At 54.4% G+C, this 20,298-nt stretch overlaps 2 protein-coding genes and 1 long non-coding RNA gene across 3 annotated transcripts in view; 2 read left to right on the forward strand and 1 right to left on the reverse strand.

Annotated features, from left to right (window-relative positions):
* Nucleotides 1-19,487, reverse strand: LOC133077232 (uncharacterized). The gene is made up of 3 exons (XR_009697691.1): nt 19,428-19,487; nt 16,189-16,394; nt 1-41 (listed from the first exon to the last, which is right to left on the reverse strand). It is a non-coding gene; the product is annotated as an uncharacterized LOC133077232 (long non-coding RNA).
* LOC133077241 (HIG1 domain family member 1A, mitochondrial-like) lies at nt 1,255-1,874 on the forward strand. Its single transcript, XM_061171958.1, has one exon. The coding sequence runs from the start codon at nt 1,255-1,257 to the stop codon at nt 1,504-1,506; it is 252 nt and encodes an 83-aa protein (XP_061027941.1). The 3' UTR covers nt 1,507-1,874.
* The window catches only part of SPATC1 (spermatogenesis and centriole associated 1), a 20,546-nt gene continuing 16,422 nt past the window's right edge, over nt 16,175-20,298 (forward strand). Inside the window, exon 1 of the mRNA XM_061171952.1 lies at nt 16,175-16,385. Coding sequence (XP_061027935.1) covers nt 16,175-16,385 — 211 coding nt within the window. The remainder of the gene's footprint in view (nt 16,386-20,298) is intronic.

Genomic DNA, 20,298 nt, shown 5'->3' on the forward strand with positions numbered 1-20,298 from the left:
GGACTTTAATGAAGATTCTTTCCCTTTGGTATAAGTGAGGCCTGTGAAAACATCCAAACAAAAAGAAAAGAAAAAAAAGGAGGTGAGGATTTCGATAGTCCACGCTCCCTTATCCACAAGGCCTAAGGACAGAGCAGGGCCGGCACCCCTGTAGCTGCGGCAGGACCCGCCTGGAGAAGGGATTCAGTAACTGCCGGTTTTAAGTGTCCCGCCCGCCCGCCCACCCGCCCCGTGTGGAACTAACACTCATTCAGCCAAACTTCTGCCTCCCAGCCTTGCGTGGGAGGTCCAAGTTTCTCTAGTCCTAGCTCACACTCGAACTGTCTCGGCCTCTGGTCTCTCAGAAAAGATAACGCTACCGGCAAAGGCCGGGGTGAGGAAAATGCCGATAGTTGTAAAAGGGCTTTGAAAAGTCAAAAAGGTGATGTATAAATCGATTATTATCATTTTGTGCTCAGGAATAAGCTATGGAAAACAAATTAGGAAAGTAAATCTACAGCCCTAAAATATATGCATATAAAATTAAAAATAAATGCAGTTCCAAATCTACTGATGGTATCTGGGAATTGTCTACTGCTTTAGAGTCTCAATGCCCCGGTTCCCACCTCCACAAAATCCACCTAGGATGACACTTCAGTCATCCCCCCACCACCCCAGCAGGGGGAGGCAGGGCAGAGGCTACAGGGGGAAGGGCTATACTTTGGCTCTAGAGTATAACATGCATGCAACATGGGAGGGGTGGGCTCACCAAATGTATATATAGACCCCCTGGGGTGAGGGGCCCCACCCAGGAGGCACTGAGCAAGGGAGGGGTCCATCTCCCCGCTGGCTGGGAGGGGGCTCTGAGGCAATCTCTAAGGGTTGCATACCCAGGGGAGAGGGGGCAGCTGCCACTCCTGCCTCTGTTCCAAGCAGACCTTTCTAAGGACAGCAGTCTCAGTCAGGCCTGCTGTGTTAACTCTTTTCTTCACAGTGATAAACTTAACAAATATGTACAATGCCTGTCTACTGAAAACTACAAAACACTTCTGAGAGAAATTTTAAAAGACCTAAATAAATAGAGGGATGTACCAAATTCGTGCCTCAGACTCAATAGTGATGGCAATTCTTTACAAATTGATCTAGAAGTTCAACACAATCCCAGTCAAAATCCTAGCAGGCTTTATCGTAGACATTGACAAACACCTTAAATTTATATGGAGAGAAGCCGGTTGGAGCCTGCGACGTTGTGCAGTTGTCTATTCTTCAATCACTATGTCAAGTGACACAGATGTTTCTCTTTCTTCATATGATGAAGATCAGGGATCTGAACTTATCCGAAAAGCTAGAGAGGCACCATTTGTCCCCGTTGGAACGGCAGGTTTTGCAGCAGTCGTTGCATATGGATTATATAAATGGAAGAGCAGGGGTGATTCTAAAATGTCTGTTCACCTGATCCACACGCGCGTGGCGGCCCAAGGCTTTGTTGTGGGAGCAATGACTCTTGGTATGGGCTATTCCATGTAGCAAGAATTCTGGGCAAAACCTAAACCTTAGAAGAGGAGATGCTGTCTTGGTCTTGGTGGTGCTTGCTTTAGTTAGACATCTCATATTGAGGTTATATGTTTACGTTGAAAATAAATTCTGTGGGTCGGACAATAACATGGCAATTTGAATATTGGCTTCCTTTCTTGCAGGCTTGATTTGCCTAGTGACTAGTTCACTAGCTAGGTCATTCAGGGGAGTCAGATTAGCACAAAAACATGTCACTTTTAAATGCACTTGATAGTGGTACAATGTCCACCTTCTTAAACTCTTCTGATAAAATTAGTTGTAAAGAGGACAACATGCCAAACCTGAAAATGCTCCCAGTTGCTGCAGAATATCATATGCTTTTGATGTAATGTAGGAATCCTATTTACCCCAGTTAATTTAACTCTTTCTGATTGCCTTGTGGACTGAGTACTGTTTTTAAGGTCTGCTTGGCTCTTGAAGAACCCTTTCAGAATAGTGCACGGAATACAACATTATGAACCTCCCGGCAACTATGTGTGTGTGTTTTAAACCAAACCTAAAGAGCTGGTAACAGCTGCTTTGAAGTAGTATCTGTTTCAGAATCATAGTTGTAAACATGAGAATAACTTAACTGTAGATCCCCATTTAGCTCTTTTGTAATTGCAGAATTATAGTTTGCTGCTGTTATATCAGAATAATTTTTAAATGGCATTTTGAAATAGACCTGTGTATTTTAAGTGCTAATGCAAAGGTAAATGAAAAATCCTTTAAAAAAAATTCATATGGAAATGCAAAAGAATTAGAAAAGCCAAAAGAATTTTGAAAAAGAAGAAAAAAGTTGGAAGACCTGATTTCAAAATTTACTCTAACTAAGGCTGTAATAATCAAGACAGTGTGATACTGTCCTAAGGAGGGACATATAGATCAGTGGAACAGAATAGAGAATCCAGAAATAGAACTACACATATTTCTTTTAAAAATGGTAATGGGTGGCTTCCCTGGTGGCGCAGTGGTTGAGAATCTGCCTGCCAATGCAGGGGACACGGGTTCGAGCCCTGGTCTGGGAAGATCCCACATGCCGCGGAACAACTGGACCCGTGAGCCACAACTACTGAGCCTGCGCGTCTGGAGCCTGTGCTCCGCAACGAGAGAGGCCGCGATAGTGAGAGGCCCGCGCACCGCGATGAAGAGTGGCCCCCGCTTGCCACAACGAGAGAAAGCCCTCGCACAGAAACGAAGACCCAACACAGCCAAAAATAATAAATAAATAAATAATTTTTTAATAAAATGGTAATGGAAAAATTAGATATCAATATTAAAGAAAAACAACCTCAACCCTTACCTCATGTCATACACAAAAATTAACTTGAAATGGATCATAGACCTAAATGTAAAAACTAAAATTACAAAAACTTCTAGATGAAAATGTAGGTGAATATCTTCATGGCCCTAGAGCAGGCAGATTTCTTAGATAGGACACAAAAAGCACAGACCATTTAACAAATTTTTTTCGATAAACTTAAAACCTTTTGCTCTTCAAAAGGAAATGCCCTGGTGGCGCAGCGGTTAAGACTCCACACTCCCAATGCAGGGGGCCCAGGTTCGATCGCTGGTCCGGGAACTAGATCCCACATGCATGCCGCAACTAAGAAGCCCGTCTGCCACAACTAAGGAGCCCTCGAACCCCAAATAAGGAGCCCACTTGCTGCAACTAAGACCCAACGCAACCAAATAAATAAGTAAATAAATAAATAAAAAGGAAATGAAAAGACAAGCCACAACTTGGAGAAAATATTTGCAATACATATATTTGGCAAAGGATTTGTATCCAGACATACAAGTGCTTTTACAACTTCATAATTAGAAGACACGCAACCTAAGTTTTTAAAATGGGCAAAAGATTTCAGGAACCTCATAAAAGAAGATATACAAATGGCCAGTAAGCACATGAATTATTTTCAAAATCATTAGCCATCAAGGACATGCAAATTAAAACCACAATGAGATACCACTCTACATTGACTAGAATAGCTAAAATTTAAAGATATACATTAACATACTGGCAAGGATGTAGAGCAACTGGAACTCTCATTTACTGCTGGTGAAAAAGTAAAATGGTATAACCACTTTGGAAAACAATCTGGCAGTTTATAATACATATTTACTATATGGCTTAGCAGTTCTACTCCTAGATTTTTAACAAAGATTTATACGCAAGTGTTCATAGCAGCTTTATTCATAATAACCAAAAATGGGAATGACTGAAATGTCCATCGACGGGTGAAGGAATAAACTAATTGTGATAGTCATGTAACAGAATACTACTTAGCCATAAAAAAGGAACAAACTAGTAATACACACAACCACAAGGGCCGATCTCAAAAACACCATGCCTAACAAACGAAAGCAAACACAAAAGAATATATACTGTATGATTACTACTCCAGAGAAGACTAATCTATTAGGACCAGGGATGGGAGGTGAGAATTGCTAGGAAGAGGCACAGGGAAACTTCAGGGTAATAGAAAAATTCTATACCTTGCTGCAGTGGTGCTCACATGGTATACAGGTTTGTCAAAACTCATCAGATTGTTTGCTTAAAATGGGTACATTTTATTGCATGAGAATTACACCTTGATAAAGTTGAATTTTTTAATGAATGTAGGCAAAAGTATAACAAAACCCCTTCCTCTTCTGCTTGAGAATTTGCCCTTTGGTTAATTCTCTAGCTATGTTTCCCTGGTAACCAGATAAAGGTAGAGTGTCAACGAGTTAACTAGGCAACACTGCGTATGGTAACAATCGCCCCTATTGGAAGATGCACGTGGGCAGGGAGGAACTAGAAATGAACTGTGAATGCCTGAGAGAAGCCATAACTCTGAGCTTCCTGGAGGACAGTGATTCTTGAAGCAGAGCATGTCTCTTGTGGAGACCCTGGAAGCTACACCTATGCAATTGTCGCAAGATGTATGGCTCCTGTGAGGCGTAAGGTTTGGAAGCCCTGCCCAGCGTGAATCTCATCCCCTTGCGTGTGGGCTGTCACCTGTGGGTCCAAAGATGTAGCCTTGATGGCTATATAAATCACTCCATGATTCCTTCAGAAAAAGAAGATGTAGCTCCCCTGCTGGCCAGCTGTATTTCCTGCACGTCTGAGCAGATGGTTGCCAAGGGTGGCCCTTGGTCATCTTACAGATGGGGCTGGGTGTTTAGTAGACTAAGATCCCCCGATGGACACTGCAGTGTGTATTTCACAGAAGAGTAAGACAAATGGCCATGAAACGTATGACAGATGACCTGTTAACCTCATAAATTATCAAGGGGGGATTCCCCAGTGGTGCAGTGGTTGGGAGTCCGCCTGCCAATGCAGGGGACACGGGTTCGAGCCCTGGTCCCGGAAGATCCCACAGGCCGCGGAACAACTGGGCCCGTGCGCCACAACTACTGAAGCTCGCGCGCCTAGAACCCATGCTCCACAACAAGAGAAGCCACCGCAATGAAAAGCTGGCGCACTGCAACAAAGAGCAGCCCCCTCTCGCTGCAACTAGAGAAAGCCCATGCGCAGCAACGAAGACCCAACGCAGCCAAAAATAAAATAAATAAATTTATAAATTATCAAGGGGATGCAAGTCTAGTCCTAAAGCAGTGGCTGGCACTGGCTGAATGAAATCAAGACTACAATGAGATACCAGCTAATATCCATCCAATGGGAAAAAAATTAAGAATTCTGACAATATCAAGTGTTGGAGAAGATATATAGCAACAGGATCACTTGACACTTTGCTGGTGAGCAAGTCAATTAGCAAATCAATTTGACATTATCTTGTGAAGTTGGAAACTTACATTTCTACAACCCAGAATTCTACTCCTAGGTATGCCCAACATAAATTTTTGCACTTGTATGCCTGGGGACCTGTATAAGAATGTTCACAGTGTCTTTGTTCATATTAGCGAAAACCTGTAAGCAACCCAGACGTCCACAGACAAGATTATGGATGTACAAACTGTGGTACATGCACACAAGGGAAGAGTGTCCAACAGTCGAAATGAAAGAATGGCAGCTACATGGAACAATAATGTAACAATTTTGTTCTCTGACCACAAGGTAACAAAATTTTAAATTAACAACAAGATTAAAAATGTATGTTTGGAAACTAAAATACTCTTTGTTGGCTGCCCATTGAAGACGCAGTGTTTCTCATAGAGACACTCCTGCGTTTGGGCAGAAAAAATGTGGTGCTGGACTGCCCAGCGCAGCGCAGGAGGGCTTAGCATTTTTGGTACTGACACCCCACCGTCCGTGTGACACGAGAAAGCCCACACGCACTTCCAAATGGACAGCCCCCTTGGGTGACAACCACTGCCCGCCCCTCCACCCAGCACCCAGCACCCAGGATAGAGTCCAGGCTCTCTGATGGGGCCTCAGGGCCCTGATGATTGCCCGGCCTCCCCCTCTCTTGTCCCTGCTCTGTACACTTCAGCTGCCCCAAACTCCCTCGACTCCGGGTCTTTGTACCTTCCCCTCCCTGTCCCCACTGGACATTCCTCTAACCTGGCTGGCTCCTTCCAGGGGTTAGATCTTCAGAAGTCATTCCCCTGGGACGCGCCCCTGACCCCCAGCCAGGGCTAGATGCCCTTTGCCTCGGCTTCCCCAGCAAAGCCCTCACCCACTGTGTGGTCGCTGTTTGTCGATCTGTGTGCCCCACTTACTGTAATTCTCTGTAATGCTTGTGGTGCCACCATGGCCACCTGGATACCCAGCACGGTGTATGGCACACAACTGGTGCTCAATAAACCTAGTCCCTGTTGAATTGCCTTGTGTGTCAAAGAGCACACAGCACTGCCCGAGTCCAATGTGGAGGTAATGTGGGAATGGGAGGGCTCCCTCAAGGCGCAGGTGACGCAGGAAGAAAAAGGATTAGCCCTCCCATGGGTGATTCCCTCGAGGGGCCTCGGGGAGCGCCCGGGCCACCCGGAAGTGCACTCCATCCCCCACACTGTGTCGGTGGGCAAGACACCTCCCCGCTGACTGTGCCCTGCTCTCACTTCCCTCTGAATTTGCCATTTCTAACATCGTCTCCAAGTGTCTGTCTGTCATCCGTCGCCACTTCTGCCGGTGCAGGCCCTTCAACGTGCTTCTTGGAAGGTCCCACTCACCGAGTCTCTGCTAACCCTTCTTTTCCTTCATTCTCCCCACTTCCGTGCTGCCCGCAGCAGTCACCCAGCCCTCCCCAGCCCTCCCCTGCTTCTCAGCCGCTGAGTGCCGGAGCCTGCGGCACTGCATGCTCACTTCCCCGCAGGATTTCACCCTCCTTCCCCCACAGCGAGCTCACCTCCTGACAGCAGGCTCCCAAACCAAGGCCCACTGAGGCTCCCCGCAGCCCAGGTGCTCTGGGAATGGACCAGACCAGCCTCCCACTTATGGACCTCACCGTTTGGGGCACTGCCCGTCCCACCACTGCGTCCTGGCCACACACCTCTCACCCTGCTCCTCCTGTCCGCAGGTGCAAACTGGCAAGCCCTCAAGCCCTTCACCCCTCCCACCCCACCCTGCTTCCCTCCCGCCTCCTAGGCCTGTCTGCCCTCCCTCCCCCAGGTGCACAGGGCCTGCTCCACGCCACTTGTCCCACCACTTCGCGCCCTGGCTCAGCCCCCTCTGACGGGCCTTTCCCAGCCCATCCTGAGGCAGTCCGAGGCTGGGAGGACAGTCACAGGGCAAGGTGGCCTGGTGTCCTCCCAGGGACACTTCATGGACCTCGGCGTGGCCAAGCAGCCCTGCTACCAGCCTGTCCTCCACTCTCCCCAGTCCTGGCTCTCCGCCTCACCCTGCTCTCAGCACAGGGTCAAACAGCGGCTGACGCCTAGAGAGCAGTGGGTATGAGCTTACACACCTCCTGTCACATGGCTCCCCAGTCACCTGCTCTGCCTACATCCCGTGTACAGGCCCCATGCGCGCCACCGGCCCCCTCCCCTGGTTCACGCTGTCCTGCCCCACAGTCTTCTGGCTCTTCTTCCACGTGGCCTGCCGGTTCCTGCCTCAGGACCTTTGCTCTGCCCCTCATCCCAGCTCTCAGCCACGATGTCCCCTCAGAGGCCCTGTAGTCCTCCCTGGCCACCCATCCCCCATCCCACCACCTGCTCTGATGCCTCTGTGGCCCTTGCTCGATGCGTCTCTGCTGGAGCAGCACCCCCGGTCTTGTCCACACCACGTGCCCAGAGCTTGGCATGCATCTGCACACAGACAGACGTGCCCGAGTCCTCAGGTGCCGAATGGAAACATGAACATTCAGGAGGCTTCACCGATGAGGAGCCCGTGGCTCTCGGAGGTTCAGTAACTACCAGAGTCCAGCGGCAGCTCAGGTGTGTCCGAGCAGCACAAGGAAAGCCACAAGGCTTTCGAGGAAAATGAGGCTAGAGGCACAGTACTCAAAACGGCATCAGTGAAACATTTAAGAAGTCTCAACAACCTCATAAAAGCGATAGCACAGTGTTACATATGTTACATGGTTAAGAAACACCAAAAATACTACAATAAATATGGCATTTACCTTGAAGAAGACCTGAAGGCAGTTTATAGAAGTGGCGGGGGAAGGGCCGTGGCTTGTGGGTTACTGTGAAGCGAGTCGTCTGAAAGCGGATGGGAAGTTGGGACACGGATGTGGCGAGGCGCGGCTCAGCACAGGGAGGTGCAGTGAGCTGCGATGCTGGCAGGTGTCCGAGGTGTGTGTGCTTTGCACCTTCCTATGTTGTTGTGGTCCATTCATCTGGGTGCGGTTTTTGCTTTCTGTTTTCACCCATTTCTCATAAACAAAATTGCACATAAACAAACGGAATTTGCCTTATGTTCAAATTGTCCCTAAATATATCAACCATGTTGAAACAAATTCACATTTTCAAAACAAGCATTTTAGCAAACTGTATTTTTTTAGGATTCCCTCCTATAACCAGATTTTTCAGTAACACGACAAATTAAGAGACTGCACCAGAGAAGGGTACTCATCTACGTCATAAATTGTGGCACGAAATTCCTCAAGCTGGGGCTCAAGGACCCAGACTGGCCGAAGAGGGGTTCTGGGGTCAGAGTCTCCCACCTGCGGGACGTCAGCCTAAACACTGTGGTGCAAGACGCTAGAAAGAGAGGATCGTCACGGGGAGTCTAAGCGTTGGTCAGCCCAAGCAGGTGTCCATCATCACCACCAAGCAAATGAGCTTAGCTCTAGAGAGTCCTCGGGTCACAAACCCAGGGCACAAACGGCAGATTCTAAGGAGACTGGGTTGGGGAAAGTCTTTACTTCTGATCTGCTGAAGAAGGGAGGAGACAAGAGACACTTTCCTAGGACCAGGCAGAAAAGGCTGGCCAAATATGTCACAGGAAGAAGTGGGGGTAACTCTGCCCCCCTGATCCACCCGGAGCCCAGAGCCCCGCCCAGGGCTCACTTGCAGGCATGGGGACCGGGGCGGCCTCAGGGCCAAGGGCAGGAAGGCCTGAGTGGCTGCTGACGGGGGTGGCCAATGCCCCCAGGTTGGGCTCTAATCCTGTGCCAATCCCAATATCTGACATGCACCTTGGTGACCTTATCAGGCCAACCTAGCGTGTGCCTGTTGGCCTTGAGCTGCTCCCCTTCTAGCAGCTCTCCCTCTGCCAGCCCTGAGCGTGGGCAGATGGGACCCCAAGTGTCGGAAGTCTGTCACTACAACCAGGTGCTGAGCGCCACGTGCAGGCCCCTGCCTGGCCTCAGCTCTCACCCTCAGGGTCATCTGACCGTCAAGACAAACCCACTCCCCAGATGACACAGCCCAGCCTGCCGTGACCTCACAGTGCCTCTCCCACCGCTCTCCAGATTCAGGCCTAAAACCAGGCCCCTCTGTCCCCTGCCACTTCCCTCTGTGTGCACAGAGATTCCTGATGAAAATCCCTCGTGAAGGTTCTATTCGGATTGGGCTGCGCTGAGAGCTGGGAAGGCAGGTCTGCCCTCGGCCGCAGCGCCGGCAAGGGTCTGACACAGAGGCACCCGGAGCCGGAGCCGGGGGCGGGCAGGCTGGTGTGGCAGGCGGGGTGGCAGAGCGCCCGGCTCACGGGAGACGTGTGAGGACCAGGGAAGCGTGCAGTGGAGGGGCCGGCATCGTCAGGCGTGAAGTCGGCGTGCGCTTTGAGGAGCTGCAGGTGCGGAGGGGAGGGGGCCGGCAGGGACGTCTGGACTCTACCTGGAGCCGAGGAGCAGGGGCAGTGGCAGGGCCAGGCGGGGCCCATGCACTTGCCCTGCGGGGTTCACCCAGAGCCCGTGAAGCGCTGGGAGTGGACTCGAGGACCCAACAGAGACGAGAGTCCTGCAGCCCTGGGGTCACAGGTCATGCAATCACGTGAACGGGTGGTTAAAGCTCCTCCCTTCACTCCAAAGCCTCTGAGCCTTAACGTCCCACCGGGGATAAAATCCAAACCCCTGTATGACCCCCACACGCCGCCCTCTGCCTCTCTGACTCGGTTGCCACCTCTCTCTCCATGGCTCATTCCCCTCCATCTCATAGGCCTCCTGGATGGTCTTCAAAAGTGCAGCAGGCCTGCTCGTGTGCCCAGGGCCTTTGCACTGGCTGGCCCTCTATCTAGAAGGCTTGCCCCTCAACATCCTCATTTCTTGTCCTGCCCCCGCCTCGAGTCCCCTCCCAAGTGTCGCCTTGTCGGGGAGGCCCTCCGACCACTCTGTACTGAAGGCCTTCGCCTCCGCTTGCTCGCCCTTTCCCCGCGTTACGCCTCCCCACGGCCTGCATCACCACCACCCTCATCATCCTTCTCTCTGTCGACTGCCCATGGTCCCGCCGGGACATCAGCTCCGAGGCAGCAGGCCTTTGCTGTGTTCCCTGCACCAGTGAGAGATGGCGTCGGTGGCTGCCGTGGAGCAAACGACCAAACGTACGGTCCTTACAGAAGCCACGAGAGCGCATCGCAAGCCCACATGGAAGAGGGGGAGACTGAGGCATCAGAGGGCCACGTGTCCTCTGGCCTAACCCTAGCCCTCGCTGGCAGGGCGGTCCTTGGCTCGGGCCCGTCAGATCTCAGGCCCCCCCCACCTCCACGCCCCTCTGTGCCCCCGACCCAGACTTTGAGAACGCCCTCCAGTCAAGGAATGGGGCTGGGGAGCCTGGGGTTCCCGCCAACAGCTTCCAGCCTGCCCTGCCCTGGGCAGCTCCTAGCCATAGAAATGGAGCCAGAGAGGGCAGAGGTTCCTTGTTTGTTCCCTGCTGTCCCCCGCAACGGGGCCTGGCAGGCTTTCAAGATCTCTGGGCTGATGAGAAAACGCATTTAGCTCTCCCTCTGTGCCAGACGTTGCCTCGCTATTTTACACACATTACCTCATCTAAGCCTCACAACAACAGTAGAAGGAGGGAGCGTTATTACCCCACTTGACAGACAAAGGAACAGAGGCACAGAGGATGCGGGCTGCCCCGGGCCCACACAGCAAAGCTGGAGACCAGACGCGTGACCCCTCTGATGCTGCTGAAGGGGAACCCTGAGGGGGTCTCCCAAGCTGGGGTGTGAAGTGGGAGCAGGAATCAACTGAGGGTCAGGGTAGGGGGCACGCGGGTCTGACGTGGGGCCTGTGGAGCCTGGGGCCCTGAACCCCAACCACACACGCCCAGCAGCCCTGGCTCCTAGCCCCCTCCCCTCTCTCGGGCTGACCAGCCCTCCTCCTCCTTGCTGCCCTCCAGATAACACTTCTCAAAAAGCCGAGAGGGCCCTGCTACCAACACGGAGACGTGGCCAAGGCTCCAGAGCCTGGCAGAGCCCTCCTGGTCTCTGCCCTGGCCTCTAGTCCCCGAGCCCTTCACGAGGGGTGATGGACGAGCCCCGGGGTTGGTGACCAAAGTCTCACTCCTAAAACATTCCGCCTCTAGCCGAGACCTGGACAGTCTTTCCTCTGAGGCTGCTCTTCCCGACTCTGGCTGGTAGGGCCCCAGGTAGGTGAGCAGCAGGTGCCCCTGCTGCCCCCAGGGCCGGCTGCCTTCCCACGGCCCTCCAGACTCAGGGAGGGCACAGCCGGCCCCTCAGAAACCCAGAGGCACGTCCTCCTCAGACACTCAGAAGGCCAACTAGCACCTGGCCTGTTTCTACCGCTAGCCAACGCGTCTTCTCCAGCTTCATGGTTGGAGTTCTTTCAGAAAAGAGAAGAAAAGGTTGAATAAAGATGCACTGACTGATACATTTCTTGAGCACCTACTGTGTGCCAGGGCCTGTACTGGGCTCTGGGATGCAGAGTGTGCTGTGGTCCTTGTCCTCTCCGGGACGCCACTTTGAGTCCTCCCTCTGAGTGGAGCCTGGATCCAGCAGTGGGTCAGAACGACCCCTTGGCAGCTGTGCAGAGAGGCTGCAGCAGAAAGGGTGAGGCTGGATGCAGGAAGAGCAGGCCAGAGACTAGGCAGCCCGCCCCAAGCCCCAACCTTAACAGCTGGGAAGATGCAGGAAGCATGGGCCAGTTGTGGGGACCTGGAAAGCCCAGGCACTTGGCATGGCTGTGTCTCGGTGCCCCCCCTGTAGGAGGAGGTGACTGTACATCCGCCTGGGGTGGCGGGTGCTGGGACTGTCACAGCAGCGCCTGGAGGGTGCCGGCCGACTCTGTGGGAGCGCAGACTGGGCAAAGCCCCCCAGGAGCTCCTTGCCAGCACCAGGATGTGACTGCGAGCCCACAGACCCTGAGGTTAAACAGGACTGAAATGATCACAGGGCCGGTGTTGCTAGAATGTGCGTTAGCCACATGCAGACTGGCCCCTCCTCAGGAGGGGACGGGAAGTAAAACGGGGTGTGGACAGAGGGCTCCAGGTTGAAGGTCCCTGTTCTTCAGCAACTTAGTGCCTTGAGAAGATGGCTTTAAAACGAAGTTTGCTAAACCTACAAAGAATCCCAAGCCAAGACAGGAGCAAAGATCCCTGAAGGCCTTGCCGAGTTGGCACGCCGAGTTGAATCTAATGAGGCAAATCTGAATGGGGACAAACTGTGCAAAAGCCAGTGACCCGAGACCAGACCGGGGGGTCTGACTCAGCATAAGCAAGTGGGAAAACACTGAAGGTCTGTCTGCAGTGAATTCCTGACGAGCCCGTGGGGAATGCAAAGCCAGAGTAGAGGCGTGGAGGTTCCCGTCACTCCTGCAGCCCTGACCTCCCTGTAGCAGGACCTGAGAACCGTTCCACAGTGACACTGGCCAGGAGCTCAGACAGAAGAGCAGGACAGAAGACATCAAGGGGTGGCCCCATGCGTGCACACCCCAAACTCCTGCCCCCAAACACATGATCCAAATTAACGCAGGTCAATTTTTGGATGAATCCCTTGCTCGCCAGATTTTTGCTACTCTCAATCCCAAGCTCAAACCTAACAGATTTGGATACCAAAGGACACTGTCTATGTGATATAACAGCAAAAAAAAAAAAAAGATGAGAAAATTAAAGAGAGCAAATGAAGCCTGAAGAGGGTGAATACAAGGAAAAGGCAGGAGGCTGCAGCTCAGCGCCTGGGGGAGCCGGGTCTTCTGAGGAGAGGCTGGTGGCAGCAGAGGTACAGTGATCTGCAGCCAGGCAGTGGGGACAGCATCTGGCCCGGCCCCGGGCTTCCAGAGCTGGAAGGGGCTGGGGAGCCCGCAGCTGCACCCCGCCCTCCGCACCACCTCCTCCTGGGAGCTGTGGTGCCCCCATCTCCTCGCGACCTTCCCGCTCACTTCTCACACTCAGGAACCCGGCATTGGCCAAATGGCTCCAGCCAAACAGCCCTCCCTAAGTCCCCAGCGACTTCCAAGTCCCTCAGGCCGATGCACACTTTGTGTGTCATCTGGCCTCTCGGCGCCATTCTATTTCCTCAGCCTGTGGCTGTGCCAGCCCAGCCCCCTCGGGCTCCTCCTGGTGTCCCTGTGGCATTTCCGTCCTGTGTTCTCTGCGGGCTTGTCCTGCTCTTCAAGGCCCAGGAGGCCTAAAGCCTATTGTCTTTCGTGGCTTACTGGCCCCCCGGGTGACCTCACCCACCGCTGTGGCTTCGTCTGTCGTCTAGAAGCTGACGACCCCAAGTGGTATCTTGCCAGTCCACGCAGCGGGTCCTCCCCTGGGGCCCGGGCGGTACCCACTGCCTCCTTGAATTCACTCGTCAGAGGCTTCATGGCACCCACTCTCAGCAGCGCATCCAAACCTGACTCAGGGTCTTTGCTCTAAACTTGGTCTTGCTTCCTGCTGGGCTGAGGTCACCAGCAGCTGTGAGGCTGTCCCTGCTGACGCCCGTGCCCAAGCCCAGGCCACCGGGTGCCCGCAGAACTTCTCTCCGCCTCCTCGGCACCACTGCGTCCAAGGCACCCGCGCCACTTGCTTGCGTGACTGTGGCGGCCTCCTTACTGTGCTCCATTCAGCGGCTCTCTCTCTCTCCAATCCATTCCCACGCGCCCTTCTTAAAGCCCTTCAAGGGCTTCCCAAGGCCTTTAGGATGAAGATTAGTATGAGCCCTGCGGCCGCCAGGCCCCATCACAGCCTGGGCCCTCTGTGCTCCACGCCCCGCGCCCCGCCCCCAGGTCCATCACACGGGCCGGCCTCTTTCAGTTCCTTCAGCGGCACACTGCCCTGGGGCCTCTGCATGGGCTGTTCTCGCGGCTGGAGCTCTTCTCCCGCCAGAGACTCCTCCTTCGTGTCACCTCAGTCATCACTTCCTCAGGGAAGGCTGCCCTGAGCTGACCGGGTCTACCCTGCCCGCCGCACCCTCTCCCGGCACCACGTACAGCATTCATCACGGTGGTAATCCGACTTTTATGTGTGACTGTTCGATTCACGGCTGCTCCCCACTGTACTTGATGTGGCTGATACGGCAGGGACAATGCCTGATTACGACTAGGACTGAACCCCCAGTTCCCAGCACAGAACCCCCAATTCCTAGCACAACGCCTGCCATATGGTTGGTGCTCAATATATGTATTTTTGGAGGAAAGCAGCACTGGTACAATGGGAAATACAGATGGTGTATCAGTCAGCGTTCTTGTATATTAAGAGATTTATTTTAAGGAATTGGCTCACACAATTGTGGGAAATAGCACGTCCGAAGTCTGTGGAGCAGACCAGGAGACCGGAAACTCAGGCAGAATTTCTAGGACAGCGTTGAGGCACAATTCCTTCTTCCCTGGAAAATGTCAGTTTTCTATTCTTAAGGCTTTCAAATGATTGTATAAAGACCACCCACATGATTGAGAATAATCTGCTTTACTTAGAGTCAACCTTCAGAGCAATGGCTAGGCTAGTGTTTGACCAAATACCTGGGCAGCACCATAGCCCAGCCAAGCTGACACAGAAAATGTAACCACCACAGATGGCAAGGAGGGCATCAACCCAAGGAGAGGCCAACAGCGAGGTAAGACTGGACAGTGGAAGAGGACTGAGAGGGCCGTGACAAGCTTGTTTTCACATGCTGGAGGAAAACCCAGCAGAGATGTTCTATGAAGAGAAGAGGGTGTGGAGAGGGGATCTCCTCCACTGAAGAAATCTCAGCCCTGGTCCCCAGGGCCAGAGTGACTCAGCCAGGATTACAGTCTGGGGCGTCAGAGGAAGGTGAGGGCAGGCCCCCCATTGTGAGGTCCAGGTAGAATGCTCGACTCAGACTGGCCCCAGCCCTGGCTGATCTTCGACTCCATCCTCACCCCCACCCTCCTGCCAGGAAGGTGCCCTCTGCCTTATACCAGGACGTCACCACCCTCTCCTATTCAAGAGCAGATGCCCGCAGAGCCAGTGGAGGTCACAAGGACATGGCCTCACTCAACTCCCAAGGTCAGGCCTGCGAATTTCTCTGTGTAGACGGCTCTAAAAAGGGGGAGTGCGATAAGGACTCAGAGATATGAGTTCTCGGAACCTGACGAGGAATGCAGTCTTGGGTTCTTGAAGGACTACAGTCAGGAAAATTCAAGAAGCCAGAGAATAGCGGGCACAGAGGGGACACCGCTGGGGAATTTGGAATAGGGGAACCTGAGTCATCAGAAATGGAAACTCCAAGCTATAGGCAGCCGATTGCTTAGACAAGGGAGCCCCTGGGCCAGCAGCCAGAGAAAGGCTCTGAGCACCTGGGGTCAGAAGAAGGCATAGCCCAGTGTCCCACTGTCCAAGATGTTAGTCCCCAGGAGAAGGCTGACAGCTAAATCCAGGTGTGCCCAAGATCCCAAGGAAAGGGCACCCTCTCCAGGAAGGCAGGTGATGACCCTTCATTCAGCAGATGTTCACTGGTTACCTACCTACACGGCACCCGGCCCTTTGCTGGATGCTGGCGAGTCGCACAATCCTTGCCCTGGCTGTGAAGTGAGTGAAACAGCGCTAGAGAGCTAACTGCACAGAGCCAGGTAAGTGCTGTGATGGAGGACACGCCTGCGGGGAAGCCTAGAGGGCGGCGGTTGGGAAGCTCCACAGAGGAAAGCCAAGCCGGCTGGACAGAGAAGGGGTGGGAATGTTCCAGGCTGAAGCAGGGCCTGCGCTCAGGCCTGGAGGCACGGAGAGCTGAGCCTGGTAGAGCAGAGAGGCCTGGAGGAGGTGCAGCCTCTGACCTCACAATACCCAGGCCCACGGGCCAGCCTTGCAACTTGCAAACTCTGGTGCCCTCTTCCAGCCCGGGCGAGGCCCCGGGCCCTGGGCAGCCTCCAGGTGCAGCGCCCTGCTGAGGGCCGCACCCTTCCCGCTGCCCTGGGGCATGTCTCTACTCACCAATTATGAGGGGCTTCGGCATCAGATTGAGAGGCTGGTGCGGGAAAACGAGGAACTGAAGAAGCTGGTGCGGCTCATTCGGGAGAATCACGAGCTCAAGTCGGCGATCAAGATGCAGGCGGGTGGCCTGGGCATCAGCGGGTTCAGCAGCAGGCTGGGCGAGGCAGCGACCGGCCTTCCTCAACACCAGGGTAACTGCAAGAGGCCTGAGTTCAAGAAAAGCGGGGAGGGAAGGGTGAGACTGCACCCGAGAGGAGAGACTCTGTGCTGGGGTCTCGGGAAATCGTGGAGAGAAGGGCGGAGATAGCAACAAACGCCGGGTGAGGGGAGGGCGAGGACATAGGACAACCAGGATAAAAGGACAAAACTAGGCACCAGCCCCATTCACCTGATGGCAGGAGTCCCTGCCCACCCACGCACGCCTCCCCTCAGGTGAATTTCCAAGCAGCTCCACAGACTGAGAATTTCCCAGCCCTAGAATCCAAAGGTGCTGCCCCACTGGACCCAATACGGCACCCACCCTCAGCTTCCCCCCTCCTTTCCCCCCCTCAGCACCCTCAGCCCCCTGCCCCGTCCCTCTCCACTCAGAGGTGGCCAGAAGGCAATTGACCACCGGAGTCTAGAAACCAAGGAGAGAAACCAGGACTGAAGCTTGAGGTTTGAAATCATTAGTGTGTGACAGCCCTGGGGCTGGAGAGGAGGTATGGGGCAGGGTGAGACAGAAGAATGGGCAAAGAAGTTAGAGGCGTTCACACAGAAGCTGGCCAGGGACCAGCGCTCCCCAGGCCACCACATTCTGGCACAGAACTCCAGGGAGTACAAGAGTCCTAAAATCAAACCTGACCTTCCAGGTTGTTACAAAGGTTTATTTGTCAGGTAAGCAGATGGAACATAATTTAACAGTTCGTTAGCTTGACTGATAACTTTTAACTGACATATCATATGTAAGCCTCCACTTGCGCTCTTGGCCAGGGTGAACCTGGGAGAAGGAAATTCAGTCTTGGAGGAAGAGAACGAGTTGTACTTTGGACAAACTGACTCTAAGACGTTCTCACGACATCCACCTGGAGCATCCAGGAGGCAGTGGAGGTATGAGCCTGAGGCTCAAAGGAGAGGTCAGGGCTAGAGAGAAAAGATCGAAGAGTCATCATTGATCACTGAAGCCGCAGGAAGGGTGAGACGATCTGGAAAGAGAGAGGAACAGTGAGAAGACACTGGGGACAAGTCCTGAGTCAAGACAGGTAGAGAAGCTGGCAAAGGGGCACTCAGAGAGACAAGGGACACCTCAAAAGTGTAATGTCACAGAAGCCGAGACAGCTTCGAAGGGGACAGAGTGTCAGCAAAATGAAGGCTGCCTGAGAGGTCGAGCAAGCAAAGTGCTTGATGACCTGGCGTTAGTAACCTTGGCTAGAGCAGCTTCAACCCGACTGTAAGTAGGAAAGGCCCGCGGAGTGAGGTGAAGAGTGAGTGAGAAAATGGAGAGAATAGATGGCTGACACTTCGTTCATGAAGTAGGGCTTGGAGGCGGGCACTAGCTGGAGAGGGGCTTGGCATCCAGAGCTGCTTTTCCTGATGGCAGAGACCTGAGTTTATTTCTATGGAAAGGGAAGATACGAAAGAGAAAAGGAATACTTTACAGAGCAGAGGCTGCCTTGACTGAAGGAAGAACATCTCCTCCACTGTCTGGGAAAGGAAGGAGGGAGGAAGGGTGAGTGAGAATGCCAGGCGGGAAGCTAAAAAAACTCCAGAGCCATGGCTTCAGTTTTCCTCTGGAAAAATGTCATTCTCTGAGAGTCAGGGTGGAGAGAAGAAGACGGGGAAAGTCTGAAATAGAGTGAAGATGGCAGGAGGAACTGAGAGGGGAAGCGGGGAGGTGTGTAACGGGCCCAAATGATGCCGGCATGTGTGGACCATGAAGGCAGCAGCCACCAACCGTCTCCAGCAGCATTTGGCTGGCGGGGGTGGGGACCGACATGGGGAAGGCAGGCAGGGGGAGCGAAGGGCCAGTCAGCAAGAGCCTGGGCACATCAAAGAAGGAAGTGGACGCCAGCCGGGCTGTCACATGAGAAGAAAATAGAGGTCAGCGTACCAGAGATCTAGAGAGGCTGGCAGTGATGGCAGAAGGCACACCTCTGTGGTCAGAGCGGGTGACCTGCGCGGCAGGAAATCAGTAAACGTTGGCTGTTGGCTGGATTCATTTCACAGGGGAGAAAGGCCACGAGGTTCAGGCGCTGGCCTTGTGAACACGGCAGGTGGCAGGTGGAGCCAGGATGGGTTAGGCCTGTAGGGCCTCCTGTTCCTGAGGGCTCAGGGACTCACTGGGCCGTGCCGGGATGTCTCGCAGCCGGAAGATGCGCGGGGAGTCGGGGCAGTTGGAGCAGAGAGGAGAGGAGGGCTTGCACTGAGGGCACTGAGGGCTCAAGCCACTAAAACAGGGACCGCCCCCCACGCTGGCTCCTCCCTCCAGAGGTGGCCAGGCTGGGAAAGGCTGTCAGGGCAGGTGGGCAGCAGGGCTTCCGTTGCCCTTTCTGCTGGGCACCCTCCCCCGCTCCCCCCTCCTTCCTCACCTAAGCCCACCCTCCTCCCAGGCCGCCACCCCTGCTGCCCCCTCTGTCTCCTCTTGGGGGCTGCAGGCTGGTGGAAGCTTCCTTAGGCGGGGAGCAGCCTTCTTCCTCTTTTCCGAAGGGCTTTTACCAGCCCTGCTCTTCACCGCCTCCCTCCCCCTCCCCCCAGTCCCAGCGCCTTCATTACCCCCAGGGTCCGTTACCCCATCAGGGCCTCCTTCCTCCCCTCAGGAACTGTCCCCGCCTCAGGACCCATCCTCCCCCAAGTCCCAACCCCCCACCCCTGACCCTACACCCCACCCCAGGGATTGACCCTAAGCCCCCTGGATCCATCCCTCGTGGGACCCCAGCCCTCCCTCAGGACTTGCCTTCCTCTTAGGACCCTGGTCCCCCCTCAGAACCCACCCCCCCGGGGACCCCATCCCCCCTCAAGACCCACCTTCCTTTTGGGACCCCTGTCCACCCTCAGAACCCACCCCCTCACAACCCTCCCCCCTCAGGACCCCATCCCGCCCTGCCTTTCTTTTAAGACCCTTGTCCCCCGTCGGAACCGCCCCCATTACCCCCTCAGGACCCACCTTCCTTTTGGGACCTCTGTCCCCCCTCAGAACCCGCCCCCACCTCAGGGCCAGTCCCCTCCTCAGGACCTGTCACCATCCCCCCTCTCTTTCTCACCTGCCGCCGCCCCAGACCTCTTGGAACCCTGGGCTCTAGCGGCCTTTGCTCACCCGTCCCGCCTCCTCGAGCCCGGCCTTAAGCAACACCTTCCCGCCCAGAACCTCAGGCCCCGCCCCTCAGGGCAGCCCCGTTACGCCAGCTCCGCCCCTTGAGCGGCGCCGCAACTCTGGCCCCGCCCCTACGCTCGGGCTCCGCCCCGTCAGGGCCCTCCTTGGCGCCCCGCCTCCTCCGATCGCCAACTTCGACCCCCGCCACATTGACTGTCCCCCGCCTTCGTTCCCGCGTGGACCGGGGGGTCTCGGTGGCCGGGCCGCCCTTGCCCGGGTGTGGGCCCGGCCTGTCCCTCGCGGGGCCGACGTCCTCGCGGAGGGAAGTTTCCGAGGCCGGAGAGGCCACGGGCGGTGGGCAGGCCCGGGAGGGACCGCTGGGGAGGCTCTGCAGCCCGGAGCCCGAGGGCCGGCCAGGGAGAAGGCGCGAGGGCGCGGCCGAGTGCAGGACAGTGTGGCGGCCACGTCCTGACCGACGCGACGAGGGGCGGGAGACCAGAGTGGGGCCCCTCCCGAGTCCCGCCCTCGGCCTCGGCGGGAAGGATGGAGCTGCCCCTGTGAGGAGCAGGCGGGAGGAAATCACAAGTTCACTTAAACGGTTAAAACATTGTAAACTGCATTTGTAGATCTAAGACATTTGCTTTTCTTTTTAGCTTCAATAGTCTGATGTAACAAACGAACCTTCCTGGACCCAAATAATTCTTATGCATAAAGTAAACATATAGGGCTTCCCTGGTGGCGCAGTGGTTAAGAATCCGCCTGCCAATGCAGGGGACACGGGTTCGAGCCCTGGTCCGGAAAGATCAGACATGCCGCGGAGC

This window comes from Eubalaena glacialis, chromosome 17 (assembly GCF_028564815.1).
Source record: "Eubalaena glacialis isolate mEubGla1 chromosome 17, mEubGla1.1.hap2.+ XY, whole genome shotgun sequence".
NCBI classification, from domain to species: Eukaryota; Metazoa; Chordata; class Mammalia; order Artiodactyla; family Balaenidae; genus Eubalaena; species Eubalaena glacialis.